The following is a 16,934-nucleotide window of genomic DNA, read 5'->3' as shown; positions in this document are numbered from 1 at the left end:
AATGTTAAGTGCTACTGTTACTGTTGTTTTAGTTGTTGTATTCGTTATTTATTGTTGTTTTTATTTAGAACAACACAAACCTAGGAGGAACAATTTAAACAAATTATTTTCTTCCCCTATATTGCCTACACTACGGTAGTAATGGCTGCCAGGTCATTACCCAGAGACCATTGCAAAAGCCGTGTGTATGTTTGAGATACAGTACTATTTTCTTTTTAATTTTACGGAGCGATACGTTGTAACAGACCGGCGATTACAATGAAAGATGTCACCGGGTACCTTAAACAGCAGCAGAGCAAGAGCTCAACGCCAGAAATGGCAACGGAATGGCACACTTTGGAGGAGCTTTACAACAAAAAGTAAGGAGTAGAAAAGGCAAATATACTTCTGTCACAGTCAGAAACATGCGCTGAGTCATGTAGCTAGCTACAGAAAAGCCGCTTGACATGAGCAGGCCCACTGACTTTGTTAATGTGTTACTTGATTGATCTTGCAACAGACATTTTAGGAACACTGTCTACATTAGTGACTCTGCAAGACATGCAGTTTTCGGTTTTTGGTGTATCACACGGGCCCCTGTGTTGCGGTCCAGCACACTGCCTAATGCTTTCGGTCGCTTGGCTTCAGACAAACTCTGCTTGTCCGGATCTTCGTTGTGGACTTTTTAAGACGCGGTTATTTATGCAAAATTAATTCAGTGCAATATTGTCATTATGTGGCGTATTTCGATTGACTTGGTGTTCCTCTGAAAACCAATTTTCCCTTAAATATATGTTTTCATAAATTATAACGCTTTGAAAGTAATGAGCAACATTTTACGTTGTCCTTTATAGTGACTTTTTTTTTTTTAATAAATATGGATTATATCAATAACAATGCAGATGTTCCCACTATTATCTAAAATTGTCTTAACTGAGTTTTTCTTAAGACTCAAAGTTGTATTTATTTGACTACTTGAACACCGTAGTATGATGTCTGTGACAAAGAAGACAAATTCACTGAAGTATTACTTTTTTTCTTTGAAATAATCAGGTTGTGGCACCAGCTTACACTGAAGCTACTGGTTTTTGTACAGGAGCCTTGCTTTGCCACTGGTGATGGACTCATTCAGGTAAGTGCAGGACTTGAAAGGGCATAGAAATGCCTCTCATATCTATATGAAGCAAATTCCTGTATCCTGTCTTTTCGAGTAAACCCCCGGCGGTTGGCTTATTCTTGTCTTTTCAATCTCTTACAGCTGTATGAAAACTTCCTCAGTGACTTTGAGCACAGGTTAGTCAGTCCTGATTAATCAACATCTGATTAGTTTACTACTAAGGAATCACATCCTTCTGATACTAAAGTACCCATGTCTGTAATTTTGGTCAGATGGGATAGCAGGCATGTGGCCCAAGGCTTAAGATGCACATTGATGGCAGTTCAGTAGTTTGAAACTAAAGGAAACTGCAGCTCATTTTCTCTTGCCCATTTTCAATGGCATAATCGTGATTTCTCTATTCTCATGAATTCAGAATCAACCCACTGTCCCTGGTGGAAATCATTCTCCATGTAGCCCGCCAGATGATAGGTAGGGATGCAGACGTTCTCTCTCATTTGTTACATAGACTTTGACGTTATTACATGCCGTGAAACAATATGCTGAACTGTGAATCTTTACAGATCCAAATGTTGCCATCACCTTCCTTGAAAAAACAAAGGAAAAGGTGATTTGTTTTTAATTAATAACAACTATGACGACTATGATCTATGCCTGTTATCTAAATTAAATACAGCATGCATGTGGCGTGAGATTTTGTATTGTTACATGTCTTCGAAAGCCTGCCATTCAGTATGCCTTGTTCATTCAACTAGGTGAAAAGCAGCGACGAAGCTGTGATCCTCTGTAAGACCTCCATTGGTAGTCTCAAGCTGGAAATAAATGACCTTCCCGCCACTAAGGTAACAGCCCCCCCCCCCACCCACAATTGTTTTTAAAGTTTCCGGCCTGTACTTGTACCACATATTTCTTGCAAATTCTAAATGTATTTTGAAATGTTCTTTGCTTCCCCCCCCCCCCCAGAAACTAATTGAGGAGGTGGAGGAGATGTTGAATAACCTGCCTGGCGTGACATCTGTGCACGGGCGTTTCTACGACCTCTCCAGCAAGTACTACCGCATCATCGGGAACCATGCGTCTTACTACAAAGATGCTCTCCGATACCTGGGATGTGTGGATGTTAAGGACCTTTCAGGTAATTTATTCCTACAGGTAGCCAGAGAAGAGAAATGGATTTTAGTGCAAATGTAAATACTGCCTGGGCTGGTGTACATCAGTCTTGTGCTCGTTTTTGTATTATTATGTGTTTTAAATGTATGACTGGCTGCTTTAAAATGGGGAAGAACTGTTTTGTACATGATTTATTAGAACCCCCCCTTCTTCCCACCCACAGAGGCTGAGCAACAGGAGAGAGCCTTCACATTGGGGCTGGCAGGACTCTTAGGAGAGGGAGTTTATAACTTTGGAGAACTGGTAAATCACTTTAAAAAAAAAAAAAAAAAAAAATCCAAAATGTGATCCATTTATATGCTAAGAGCATTCGATGAATCTGCATCAGAACCTGCTACTGGCGATAAAAACAGAGCCTCTGAAGTGAATTTGGCAGCCTTAATATTGCAAATCCTGGCCCATCAATCCCACGGGGTCAGAACCAACTGTTGATTAATATGGAGTAATTGAAGCCAGTATTCCGGAATTAATTATGGCGTGTTTTAAAGCCGTGCTTTTAATAGTGATATGAGCAGTGGTGGAACGTGTGCTGTTCCCTGCAGCTCATGCATCCAGTGCTGGAGTCTCTCAGGAATACAGACAAGCAGTGGCTGATCGACACACTTTATGCCTTCAACGCGGGCAATGTGGAGAAATTCCAGGCCTACAAGACTGCTTGGGGTCAACAGGTGAGGGAGGGTCTTTTTACAGCAACAAGACATTTGCACCAAAGTCAAAAACCTTGCATGGAAGCATATACAGACGCTCCACTACTTACGCACGAGTTGCATTCCAAACGGCCATTCGTAACTTGAAATGTTCGTAAGTCGTTATTCAACATCATTTTAAGGCTATGCGCAAGTACAAAGAACTAGGATGCTGGGAGTACGCACGCTACGCTGCTGCACGGCGGGAGCAGCAGCCAGAAGTCGTACTAGGTGGAATTAGCGCGCAGAAAAAAAAAATGTTGCGGACAGGAAATGGGAGCCCACGAACACAATTTGAACTTACAGTCCTCTTCGTTCGTATGTCTGAAAGTTCGTAAGCAGAGGAGCGTCTGTACTCATTTTTTATACATGCCATAGCAAGGCAGAATTCTCATAGGTTATGTGTTTGTATAAATGTTACTAATACATTTTTCTCCACAGCCTGATCTGGCAGCACAGGAACACAAGCTAATGCAGAAGATCCAGCTCCTTTGTGTGATGGAGGTACTTGGACTTTTTAAGGGGTTTCATTTTTTAATCTCGGTTTACATAAGGTCCCTGACTTGTTTTTTCTTTCTTTCAAGATGACGTTCACGCGTCCAGCCAATCACAGACAGCTGACTTTCCATGAAATCGCACACAGTGCCAAAATCCCAGTGGAGGAGGTTAGTCAGTTGCATCGTTTTAAGTTGGATGTTTTTTTTTTTCTCTTCTCATGTATACTGGTTTATTTCCTTGGCGTTCTCTCACTTAATATGTGGTCGCAAGCGTGTCGAACATGTAAACGGCACAAGTGCTTCTGTCCAACTGCCCACAGGTGGAGCTGCTGGTGATGAAGGCTCTCTCTGTGGGGCTGATCAAAGGCAATATCGACGAGGTGGATCAAAGGGTTCAGATGACCTGGGTACAGCCAAGGGTATTGGATCTGCAACAGGTAAGCTTGTAGCTCCAGGTACAGGTTTCTGTGTAGAGGTCTCTGCGCCTCCCCTGACATTCGATTCTCCCTCCTGCGGCTCCAGATCAAGGGCATGAAGGATCGCCTGGACTTATGGTGTGGCGATGTGAAGAACATGGCTATGCTGGTGGAGCAGCAGGCCCACGACATTCTCACCTAGAGCAGGCATCCTGCAGGTTCTGCATGGCTGTCCAGCTTTTACCTGGGTCCTTCAGACCTCTTCAACAACCCCTGGGGCATCATCTCTGACTGTATTTTGGAATAGTGACTAAGAGGAACTGCAGCACCCAACACGTTAAACTCTTCTGAGTACTGTTTTATATTTAAAGTTGGGTGCCATGTTTTACTCTTTTTTTTTTTTTTTATTTCTTTAAAAAAAATGTTTTGGACCATGTATCTCTTTTTTTTAATCCATGTGTTTTTTGCCCAGTTAAAATCAGACAGCCAACCACATTTTACTGAAAACATACGCAGCCCAGTGTTTAATCTGTTCATTACTGCGGATACAGTTCATGTCGGTAACTGCCCATGTTCAGTTCAAGATAGATACTAAAATATGTAATTATTTTTTTTTGTACTGAGCAAGTCAGTTTGCTAAAACCACCACTTACTGACAGGGAATGTTGTTTTTTTTCCCAGATTCAATAAAGGAAACCTACTTCATGTCACCGTTATTTACTTGAGTATTATGTTTTATTTAGTATCTATTTTAAGATCATAGGACCATTTCAATGGGAGATACCCGATTCACGTCCACTAACAAACTGGCCAAATTAAATGAATCACTATAGCTCAAATTATAATTAAATGGGTGACCATATATATAAAAAACATCTAATTAAAATAGATATCCTTAACTATTGGGAAATAGACACAGTGGGTCAGTAGGCAGTACTATAGCCTTACTCTGACAGTTAGGGGGTTGAATCACACTTAGGAGTTTGTTCTCATGCCTGTTGATCTTTGCTGTCTTTGGGTTAGTCTTTCAGTCTAAAACCATGTAGATTCGTGTATCTAAACTGTCTATATCAATATAGCAGAATAGTTCAAGCTCCCTATGTGGCATTTTTAGGTCTCACCATCTAGAAATGTTGCCAGAAACACAATTTATCAATTTTGTACTAGGTCAAATCTTGCATCATATTTAGACCCCTGAGAGGACAAACACCTAGCAAGGTATTCAAAACTGACAATGAACCCAAGCAAGAAACTGTTTTAGGAACATTTATTAGAAAGTTGGTGCATAAGCATTCGCTTTTTTATTGGAGAAATGACTTCAGGGGGGGGATCTTGTTGGGGTTCCCGTCATTCCATTTCCTCAGCGTTTTTTGTACTCCTCCAAGTTGGCCAGGATCCATCCCGAGGGAACCATGACTGCAGCAAAAAAGGAAACCATCGCAATGGTTTGCTCCTGGAGGGCAGATATTGGCAGCGGTAAGCACGATTGGTAACGTTTCTGTAATACAAGTAAAATTCTATGTATAAAGCCAAACGAATGTTATATACACCGTCTCTCGCAATCACACTGATAACGCACCAGGTTGTGCGGATCTTATGGAATTGATAAGTTATGCGTTATAATGCAATGAATCACGGTCGATTTAAGGTTTTTGAATCTTAAAGTTAAATTAATTAACGAAAAAAAAAAAGTTATACTGCAAGGTCATTATAGTGATCAACACAATTCACCAGCAGTAAGCTACCACGCCGGAAGACACGCACATATATTAAATTCCAACAGCACAATTGTAGGAAACTCTTAAGTTTAAACGAAACTAACATTTCAGAAGAACCGATGAGATTTAGGGAATATACTTAATTTCCACAAAGCTTGTTTTTTTGGTGCTTTCGGCAGACGTGAAATACAGATGCAATGGCGTTTACGCGTATTCTGGCATCTTGTAAATGTCCAGAGTTCCAGACGCATTTCGCCCAAATGAAGATACCATTTATATCTCTACATAAGCAGGTACTAAAATCGTATTTTGGAAACGTCAGAGGTTTCAAAACTATTTTTAGACGTCAGCCGGAAAAAATAAACGCTAAAATGAAATATTAATAAATTATGTATCCAAAAGCAGCAATTAAAAACCGCACGAACTCGTAAACATCTGATCAAACCGCACTTCTCCACTTTAAGAACATGCGCAATAACTCCACTGAGAAACTTGCGCCGGGCTACTTACAGCGACTGTTAAGTTGTGTTTCGCAGGTTTGGACGAAATGCCGGCTTTGGAGGCGATCAGGGATCGCAGAGTAGGTCGGAGAAAGAAAAAGCAGCGACTGAACGCAGACATGGTCCTTTTCACTAGCGTTTCTCGTTCAGTTTTAACACCAAAGGCCGAAGCGTGAAGGATCGCGGCTCCCACCAGTTGTCGGAGAGCTTGAATGCCCTTCAAAAACAGCTTAGCATTTATCTGCCAAGTGTAATATAAGGTCAAGATAAAAAAAAGCCCAGCCTCTATATCCCATTCGGCTACGGGTTAAACTGTATCCTGCATTTTAATTGGTCAGTATGTTCTAGGTTATAGACCAGTTATTTAATTATTATACGAGAACAGTTTCACTTTATTTGCTCTTCTGAGACTACATATATACATATCTATATCGCCAGATACTGAATTAATAAATGCATGAATTTTCACAAATCGATCCCCTATCCCACAGTATATGCAAACCCCAAAATGTTCAAAGTTCAAGTTAATTGGTTATGTAAGAATCGCCACGGCTGATCTGTTGCTATGAGGAAAAAAAGATGCTCTCATTTCGGTACTGTAAAAATTACGGTACGAAGAGCACAAAAACAATACATTGACACAATGAAGTCCCGTTGTGAATTTAATAGTGAAGACGTACATACATTTTAACCATAAATGAAAGTTAATTCTATAAATAGCGGAACACTACATTTTCTGCCGTCAGCAGTCTTCGGATTTTTCTGATCTCCACTGGTTTCACATTTTTAAGTCCTGAAACAAATGTTGAAAACATCAAGTAGGTGTCGTGAAGCAATGCCGTACTCAAAAGTATCATGGACATACGTAATTTTTTTCGATTAACAATGTAGGTTTGGGGTTCCTACCTTTTAGAACCGTATACCAGCTATTCAGTCCTAATCTGTACGTATTATTTTCTTCGTAGTCATTCACATATCTTCTGCCATCTGTAAGTAAATAAGTACTTTAAAAAATAATTTCCAGAGGTTTACTGTGTGATGTAGGGCTAGTGATTGACAGTGAAGCACAATATACATGTAAGAGGTGCAACTTACATTTTCCCTTGAGATACATCATTGACTGCGGGCCCCAGTTTTTTACGTGCAGTTTACTCTGCTGGAAGCACACACGGCACACTAATCATTATGTTTCTGAGTATTAGTTATACGAAGTCCACAAATTCTACACTTATTTCAGATTTTAATTCTAATATTTTACCTTCGGTGTTGAGTTTGAAGGGACCACCAGGAAAACCAATATTATTGTGCAAATGAACATCAACCTTGACCTAGTCTTCTGAAAAGAGATATGGCTACTTTATATGAAATTTAACATATCTGAACATTCCCACAAAGCTAATTATACTCAGTACATTCACTGCTATAATTACTCAGTAGGTACACTGCTAATTACTCAGTACATACACTGCACTTACCATTTCTCCCAGAACGACGCTTGTTTTGGATCACTGGAATAATCTCTTGCTTTCCAGCGGTTGTGCTTTTTATTCACATTTGTGACTCAAAACAACGGGATCTCGGGTTCAATACCTCCAACCGTGCGCGGTAAGTCTTGAAGGCACATATCCTCAGGTGGGGAAACGCGAAAACAAAAGCTAACGTCAAATCCATAATGCCGGTAATGAAAACGAATGACATAACGATTTTCCAGTATTTGCCTTCAGTAAACTTTTCCAAAGTGCTGGAAAAGAAAAACAGCGTAACTATATAAAGATCAACTGCAATATAACGAACTTTAATGCATGAAGTTATATATTTGTGTTATGTATTGCCCTAAAGAAATTAATATTCAAAAAGCAAAAAGTCTTAATATTATTCTGTGTTGGTACGCGGATCACCAGATCAGATATTTTGACTGCCAAAATGCCAGGTTAATAATTTAATGAAGTATAGATTAAATTAATGTATCTATATTTTTACTTGTAGGCCTATATTTAACAAGAAAAAGAGTATACATGTGCTTAACATAGCAAGACTATCTTTCATCCATAAATTTTAATCCAAATACATGGCATGGCGTGACCTTAGGGTTTGAAGTAATTTCTTGTTTTTTTCTACTTTCTCCCTTTTATCCCTTTTAATTTGGCAATTGTCAAATATTGTTGGATCATCAGCTGGAAAAATATGAAGGTCATATTGCATACATTGAATGAGCTCTGTAAGAGGTTCTAATTATAATAGTAGAGTACGTGGCTCTATTGGTTGCACTTTTGGGTGTGTGAACGTGTGATTTTTCATGTTCTCCCGATGTATTATGGGATTCCTCCCGCAGTTACAGGAACTGGTGTTTCTAAATTGCTCATACCGTGTAGGCCTTGTGATAGACTGAGATTCCATCCAGGATACTCCTTTATGTTGTGCCCGAGTGTTTGGATAATTTGAAGACCACCGCCCCCCAGTCCGTACTAGGAAAAAGAAAAACTTATTTAATATTTAATTGCCAGCATCTACTATTATATGCTATACTGTTGCGCATAAATGAACTTCTATTTGAGTTGAAAAGCAGTTAGAAGATGGATGGATGGGCGTACTCTCAGCAGTGATGCATAATAGTCTTGGCCACTAGGAGGAGTAGTGGAAAAATCCTGAATACAGTAGTACCATTATATCCAGTGTCACATTGTAAAATGTGTAACAGTATGTTTTTTCATCGTTACTTTGTCATTTAAGAGGCATAAAAAGCATGATTTTCATTGCTCCCTCATCCCTTGATACATACTTCTTCATTGTTGTACTATCTGTTGAGAATTAGGCTAAACGTCACAATCCCTTTCATATGAGAGAATTGGCCTGCAGTACTGTAATTTGTATTTGTTGATAATGTCTTACTGTATGTGACTGATCAATTTCCATATGTAAGTACACAAAAATCACATTCTATATGGGGTCCTCAGATAGTTCGCTTTTATTCACGGTTTCGGGTATTTGCAGCTATCGGCCATTGGCTATCGGCCATTGGCTATCGGCGGTAGGTCTTGGGATGTAACACACACAGATACGTGGGAACTAGCTTCGACATTCCAATGCAATATAACTTAATATATAATAGGAATATAAGAAAGAATTCCTAAGTTATTAGCAATTAATGCTTGTTGGAGTTTCTTGAAACTGAAAATTTGATGCAATAAATATTCAACCATAATTTTGAATTCAATATTTTTATTGAACTTTACTGCACTATCTACCTCATAAATATGATAAGACAATTTTACAAAGGTGGAATTTAGTAAATCCTTGTTAGGAAAAAAAATGGAATTTCTTAAAACAACATACTTTGGCAAGTTATTTTAAAAGTGAAAATCTGTGTTATTGCACATGTATCTTGCACATGCATGTTGATTAAATGGGAATAAATAAAACATGCATAGAGTTACATTCAGAAATAAATAACTAACAAAACACTGTATGGTTACAAACAAATAATACAGAGTACAGCAAACATTTTCTTATAAGTAATAAAACAAGTGTTTTAAAGCATAAGAAGGGCTCTTCTCATGAATTAAATGCTTTAAAGAAACCAGTCATGTTGCATCCATTCAAACTAGACCTGCAGGTCCTTGTGTTTAAAAATTGACTGGATTATTTGCATCAGGCACTGGCCAAACTCCCACAAGATCACTGCCTCAGCTTGAGGCAAAGTGAAGCCTTCCTTTTCTGCCTCCTCTGCTCGAGCGATGAGGCAGCCACATGTCGCTTTTACGGCGTCGAGCGTGACACACGCCAGAGGACACCTGTTAAACACAGCGATCGATGAAGTCTAAGCAAACAGGGATGCACCTGCCATCATCTGCAATCCATTGATTGGGACACTAAGAAAAAGATCAAAAATCAAACACGGCTAGTGCAAGACTCCATCCTTTTGTAATCCATGTATTTCATTTATTCACACCTTTAACTCATTTATACTGTTAAACGTCATGTGCTGTTGTACTTCTGTATATAATTCAAGTTGTCAGCTCAGAGATGAATAAAATAAACAACACATTTAATCCCATATTATTCAATCACTCTACTCCTTGGACTCATACAAGCCTTTCTAGAAGTATTAAATTATTTTAATTTTTTTAACGGTCAAGCCATTCAATTAATGAATTAATTAATTCATCCAGGTTCACTTGAGTTGCGGCATGAAAAAACACAGAAGACACCAAAGAACCTCAACAACATTTTCCCAATTGAATCAATGAAAATTACTACAAAACATTGAATCGGCTCATAAGGTTTCTTCAGTTCTTTGCTGATATAACAGGATATTTTTGAGAATCAGATCACTGGTGAAACAGTAAAAAATCCCCTTGAAGATCACAACAATGTCTGACATCTCTCAGATTGTCCTTAACAGTAATATAGAGGGTGGAGCTGACAAGTTGAAAACTGCAAGACTAAAACAAATGAGTGAACATGAATAAACTGTGCAGATTCATGTCCTTTCTGTTCTCCTACTGTAACACTTCATGACAAAATTCTGATTTGCTGTTTTTATACTACTGGTTGAGCTACTCTTTTTATGGACACACCTACATTCTTCTCACATACAGATACTATTATTGCTGAATACTAGTATGTGTAATTTCAGTGTAATGGTTTGTTTTATTCATCACAAGATGTTCATGATCTTTGATATTTTGGGTGTTTTGCTCAGCCATATAATCTTTCTGGGTTCTCTCCTTCTAGCTGTACTGCTGTTGCCCCCCCTCCCCACCTCCCCCCACCTTAGATTGACACCAGTGGTGTTGGCCCGTAGCCTGCCCCGCAGATTTTGCTGGGGGGTTCAAATCTGTTATATTACTACATAGCTATTGGTGTGGATTATGCTATGTTATAAATACATTTGTAAATAGTGTATATACTTACTGAATACTGAGGTGATGAGGACAAGTATCAAAGAAAAAAATTAAAGACATTAACACAGTAAAAACTTGTTTATGTTGTCCGTTATATCTTGAGAGGGTTGTCACTATAAAATACATATTTTTAAACAAGATCCTTACTTGCATCTTTGATCTGTGTCTATACCGTAAAGGTTGGTGTCCTGCTTGTTGCTCCAGTCCTCGGAAAAGCCCATCTTACGCTCTAGACGCAGATCATAGTTCTTACAGCTGACACACTTGCAGATGTAGGAACACATGATCTTGGCCTGTAGGAAGTCATACAAGTCAGCAGAATGCACAGTGGTGCCCCCTCCCCTTATACCCACTCCCGCCCGGCCTGGCACGTGCCCCCTCCCCTTATACCCACTCCCACCTGGCCTGGCACGTGCCCCCTCCCCTTATACCCACTCCCACCCGGCCTGGCACGTGCCCCCTCCCCTCATACCCACTCCCACCCGGCCTGGCACGCGCCCCCTCCCCTCATACCCACTCCCACCTGGCCTGGCACGCGCCCCCTCCCCTCATACCCACTCCCACCTGGCCTGGCACGTGCCCCCTCCCCTTATACCCACTCCCACCTGGCCTGGCACGTGCCCCCTCCCCTCATACCCACTACCGCCCGGCCTGGCACGCGCCCTCCCCTCATACCCACTCCCTCCCGGCCTGGCACGCGCCCCCTCCCCTCATACCCACTCCCGCCCGGCCTGGCACGCGCCCCCTCCCCTCATACCCACTCCCAACTGGCCTGGCACATGGCCCCTCACCTCATAGCACTCACAGTAGTTCTTCAAGCAGCCAGATCTCTTGCAATTGCAGCCCTTGTTATGACGGCCATTAAGCTCCCCCAGGATTCCACTAGCGATTTTTGGTTGGAAGGCCTCCGGATTCCTCTTTAGATATGTCTGGTGTTGTTTCCCAAAGAAACATGATTTTAAGGAAGACGACAGAAAAGCACACTGTATATAACTAACTACCGTAACTGCACACTGTATGTAACTAACTACAATAACTGCACACTGTCTGACACTTTACATAATAAACAGTAATAAACAGTAATAGTAATAGTAATTCAGATACTAGATTCCTAGTATTAGAGCAATGGTTTTAGGGGTTTTTTTCCCACCAAAGTGTTTTTCTTATCAAAGTGTATTTTCTGTTTGATTATTCCTTATACAACAACACTTACGTACTGCTGTTTTAGAATGCAAAATATAAATAACTTTACATAAAGATATATCATTAATGGTTTGATCTGATTTTGGCACCGAATGATATGGCAATACAGGACAAGGGTGTACAGGTCAGGTAGGTCAGTAGAACATGCTATAGAAACATGTATAAGCCAAACAGTAGCACAGCACCATGACACAAGCATGTCGTACCTTGATGGCCTTAATTCTCTCTGACTCATGTACAGTGTTGTTGTGGCAATTGATACAGTTGCAGTTGCTGCAGATCTCCCCATTTGCAAAGCAGTCACAGTAGCTTTAGGATATAAAGAAATGTGTTAAGGTTCATTAACATTAACAATGAAATACTCCATTCTGGCAACAAAAAAGGTAGTACACAACTTCCCCCGCCGACGCCATGGCTGTAAATTATGGGGGAGATCATCAAAACCAGCCAATATCACCCACTGGACCCCCTTACTCAACCCCCCCAGTACTCAATCCAAAGTTATACACTTGGTCAATGCAGTTTTTCCAGCCTCATAAGTCATAATTAATGAGCCTTTATTGGGGTTACTATAAAGTAATAACTAAGTAATAGTTACATCAGGTTCTGTGCATGAGGGACATGGCAATGGTGAACAATTACATTTGTGCAAATCATAAGTAATTAGCTAACTGGTCATGATTACATAAAACACTTAGTCAGAGTCATTCAGCATCTCCATTACACGTTCAGCTTGGAGAAAAACCTCATTTTTGTTGTCATATCCACCTGCTGTGTCCCTATCCCCAAACTCCATAATAAGCCCTGACATGAAGCTAGATATCGACTGGCGGACTGAAAACAGCAACCTACACACACAACAAACTACAACTCATCGGTTAAAAAAATGCTTACAATTTCAGGCACTGGGATTTAGTGCAGTTGCACGGCCTTTTCGATCTGGAGTCCCCGGGAAATTCTGAAATTCTTTCATAAAACATTTATTTCAGTCAAACTCTCTCTGCTGCTACTATAAACTGGAATTATTTATACGAGCTTAAACGTTTCTGCACAGGTAATTCTCACCGAATAAGTGATGTTTCGGGCTTTCTCTGTGTTGCTAGTACTACTGAGTTGTCGTACACTGCACAGGGAGTCTGCTGGAATGGTTCAAAGGAACAGAAAAGCGACTTTTTAATTAAGGGATATGTTTTTATCTCCATTATTTTCTGAATGTTTAAGAATACTCACATGTGAGCACAACAAGTTTCAATTCTGGAACACAAGCTACCTGAGGGACATAGGACCTGGGCAGGGTACTGTAGCTCAGTTCTGCTCCAAGAGACACTGGTGGGATAAAGCATGTGGAGGAGAGGGAGTCGGGCCCAGGCTGCGGGGGGGGGATGATGGATGGAGGCAGGTAGGGTGGAGCCATCGTGGAGCCCTCTGCTGGTAGGTTTTCCTTTTTAATGTTTTCTAAATTAGTCATAACTGTTCATGTGACAGACAAATGGAAAAATAAAATGATTATATATAGGTTTAGTTAAAAAAAACAGCTAACATGGCTTAACTGCAGTACATTATACAACCACTTGGTGGAGTCAACAGTAGGTTTCTTGCTCTGATAGAGCCTGCATTACAACAACTGAACAGCGCAGTTAAGTTTTTTCTGATAGCCAGTGGCAGCGATAGGGAGAAGTTTTAATGTGCTCTAGCCCCTCCAACAATGACCACAGCACCCCCGCGGTAACCCCAAAAATCTATTTTTTCTTTTTAAAATACCTGTAAAAACTGAAAATTGCTAAAGAAAATAAAAATTTTCTCCTGATACCAAACTAATTTCCAGTGCTGAGTGTATATTTTATGCTGCTTCTATTAATTTATTTACAATGTATAGGTCTGAGAAATGTCATTTTCTACAGTTTTTCACATCTTGGTCTTTTACTTTCGTAGATGAGCCCACACATTGCCTGCTTGGTACACTTTTACTACTGGGTGACAGATAAATATATCGAATGACAATTAACTTTCAAATAAATAAGGTAAACACTAACAATAAGGCCAAAGGAAAGGTTGGAGTCACATTGTTATAGCACATTAGTTTGCGCTTTAATTCATTTCTAGAGGAAAGCAGTTGTAACTGGTTAGAATACAAATTCTTAATATCAAAAATTCAATTTTAACCAGTTAAACTGTGTATTTCTGATATCATAAATTTAAGTTTAGTTGAAATATCAGTTTCTGATATCAGGAATTCAGTTTTAACTAGTCGTAATGCCAAGTGTTGATGTCAAAAATTAAATTTAAACTAGTTGAAAATACAATTTCTGATATCAGGAATCCAATTACACCGAGTTATAATTATACAAATACATGAAAGTTTAAATTTATGTGCACCAATATTGTCATTAGTAATAACAGGCCTAACTGATGCAATTAAACATGTATGATTTAATGTGGTGCTGACCTTTTCCACGAGTAGCACTGAGCTCTGTTGTTTCTTCCTGGGACATCGACTCAAACTGAAGCTCTGTGACAGGAAAGGTTTGCCCAGATCGCAGAGAATGGGGACTCAAATCGCAGATGTTTAGAGCCACAGTCTGTCCAGGCCCATTACCTCCACCAACAGCCTGAAATCAACAATGAAATACTGAGATTTTAACAAACTCCCTTGTGCATATACAGTACCTAGTGTCAACCAATGAAATCCAAACATGTTAACGACTGTCCAATAAGAACCCACACCATTACAACTTTCCCTGGACCTACTCAAGATAAGTAATTGAATGCTATCAAACCAACACGAGCTCACCTGACAAATATTCAACCCCTGTGTGGTTATTTTCTCCCCCGGCTGGTCTAGACACTCTAAAAAAAGTGCTCCACAGTGCTGGATAACAAGCAACCCCAAGCAGAAAGTAATGTCATACACCATACAAGTTTGGACAAATTGAATTGAATAAAGAAAACACACAGAAAACTGTCATACAATACGTCAAGTGAGGCGCTCTTCCCTGAATGGATAACAGTTATACAACTCTATCCCATCCAGCTTACAGCATATCAGCAGAAATAACATTTGAATAAGAAAACAAAAAAACATTTGCAACCACATATCATGCAACACCTACTTTATATGGACACTAAATCATAAAATCTGAGAAATAACCCAAAATAACTTGCAATTATTCTAACAATTTTCAAGTTCAAGTTTGATACTACAACCTGAAGAATAATAATTCCATGTTAATTTGAATTCTCTCAAGTTTTATGGCTTAGCGATAATGTACCATGCAGAATATATAAGTATATAAAATTAAGTGAAGAACTAATGCACATTTGCCTTTGAAAATCCTATGATTTTAAGGATATTACACGTGACCTCTGTTTTCTTAAAATACTACGAATGATATGTTTCTCCCAAGATTTGTTTCACTTACTGACATCAAGCTATAGTGACCCTCCCCTTCAGGTGTCCATGCACAACCAGCTGCAGTGCTGCTTTCCAGCTCTGTTACAGGTTCTAGAAGCAGAGGAACATGGTGCTCTGAGATGCTATTGAAAAGGCTGACAGGTGGCAAACAGCAGTGTAGAGAGGGAATCTTTTGGAAGCAATTTGTGAAACTTGAATATTTCCTTCAGCGCCATCCACCACATTGCTTATAAAGGGTCTCACCCACTGCACCTCGTTCAGCTACACTGGTATGGGGATCTCCATCTGCTCTGACATCTGAATGTGTCCCACTCGATTCATCGATGAAAGCTTGTAAACAGGTCAGAATACCGTCGTCTTCATAGGGAAATATGAAATAGGTCTGGGACATATCACTGTAGACGCCATAATACTCCTGATCTTTAGATCTCTCCATTCTACTCGTCTGAAAACAAAATCTCATCAGATTTCAATTGCTGAAATGTTTCGTAGATGCTGTTAATAACAACTTAACACACACGTCGTGTTAGTTTCATGCGATTATTTTGTTTAGCGATAATTTGTAAACGTCCTACACATACACTTAGCACAGGATATATTCACTTCATAATCTACTGCTGTCAAAATCTGTAAAATAATTAGATAATTATTAATGAACTTATACTGTGGTTACTGAAATACACGATTATCGGCAGATTAGCAGTTCAGCTATCCACTGTAAGCCAGCGAAATGAAAAAAAATCGCTAATCACCAAAATAAGTATGGACGGGCTTTTCTCGTTTCATAGAATAAACCAGGCCCAATACAAAACTGTTACTGTGGTGATAATCGATGGCCTGGCAGTTATGATATTTTTAAATGATGCAGCTTGTGACAGTACAGAAGGCCTAAAATATTCGTAAGCAGCGTAACCTTCGTGCGCTGGAACGACTTGACGTCCGGTAACCGTCGTCACGTGCTATCGACTGAAAAGGAAGGATACGTGGATCGATCGCTGAAATGTCATAAAGCAAGATTTTTTTCGACCCCAGTGTTTCACTTTGAGAATCGATTTTAACGATAAAATGTTTATTTTCCTTGTTATTTATATGTATATGTTATTATAGAGATCAGGACAACAAACATGCAGACAGTAGTGACTAGTGAAATAGGATAATCGATACCACCCCCACCAGGGTTTGTATGGTATCGAATATCGGTATCCTCAACATCCACCGTGGTGCTGGATAGAATCGAAAAGAAAATTAGTGGTATTGACCACTCTTTGGGCTGGATCGAGCGTATTGTTACCACCATTAAAATGTGAGAACGACCTCAATATACCAAAGTAT

At 39.7% G+C, this 16,934-nt stretch overlaps 2 protein-coding genes across 8 annotated transcripts; one reads left to right on the top strand and one right to left on the bottom strand.

Annotated features, from left to right (window-relative positions):
• The first annotated feature begins 150 nt into the window (after window positions 1-150).
• psmd13 (proteasome 26S subunit, non-ATPase 13) lies at window positions 151-4,581 on the top strand. Its single transcript, XM_023842045.2, has 13 exons — window positions 151-359; window positions 1,033-1,111; window positions 1,238-1,272; window positions 1,512-1,567; window positions 1,660-1,703; window positions 1,852-1,938; window positions 2,060-2,231; window positions 2,430-2,509; window positions 2,809-2,934; window positions 3,394-3,456; window positions 3,537-3,617; window positions 3,770-3,886; window positions 3,972-4,581. Exons 1-13 carry the CDS (start codon window positions 259-261, stop codon window positions 4,065-4,067), a joined length of 1,137 nt encoding a protein of 378 aa, XP_023697813.1. The 5' UTR covers window positions 151-258; the 3' UTR covers window positions 4,068-4,581.
• A 4,704-nt stretch (window positions 4,582-9,285) lies between these two features.
• tesmin (testis expressed metallothionein like protein) lies at window positions 9,286-16,602 on the bottom strand. Of its 7 annotated transcripts, none has more exons than XM_023842232.2 (12): window positions 16,516-16,602; window positions 15,846-16,047; window positions 15,610-15,692; window positions 14,982-15,059; window positions 14,637-14,799; window positions 13,461-13,660; window positions 13,256-13,329; window positions 13,085-13,156; window positions 12,397-12,499; window positions 11,779-11,916; window positions 11,135-11,280; window positions 9,286-9,874 (listed from the first exon to the last, which is right to left on the bottom strand). In XM_023842232.2, exons 2-12 carry the CDS (start codon window positions 16,036-16,038, stop codon window positions 9,685-9,687), a joined length of 1,440 nt encoding a protein of 479 aa, XP_023698000.2. In that variant the 5' UTR covers window positions 16,039-16,047; window positions 16,516-16,602; the 3' UTR covers window positions 9,286-9,684. The 7 variants fall into 7 exon arrangements, with proteins under 7 accessions (XP_023698000.2, XP_023697998.2, XP_023698001.2 ...); XM_023842230.2 differs by lacking the exon at window positions 16,516-16,602 and adding an exon at window positions 16,355-16,509; XM_023842233.2 differs by lacking the exon at window positions 16,516-16,602 and adding an exon at window positions 16,355-16,509 and having other exon boundaries at window positions 13,256-13,326.
• Window positions 16,603-16,934: the final 332 nt, after the last annotated feature.

This window comes from Paramormyrops kingsleyae, chromosome 13 (genome assembly GCF_048594095.1).
Source record: "Paramormyrops kingsleyae isolate MSU_618 chromosome 13, PKINGS_0.4, whole genome shotgun sequence".
Lineage (NCBI taxonomy): Eukaryota > Metazoa > Chordata > Actinopteri > Osteoglossiformes > Mormyridae > Paramormyrops > Paramormyrops kingsleyae.
This window is presented reverse-complemented; position numbering and strand designations above follow the sequence as displayed.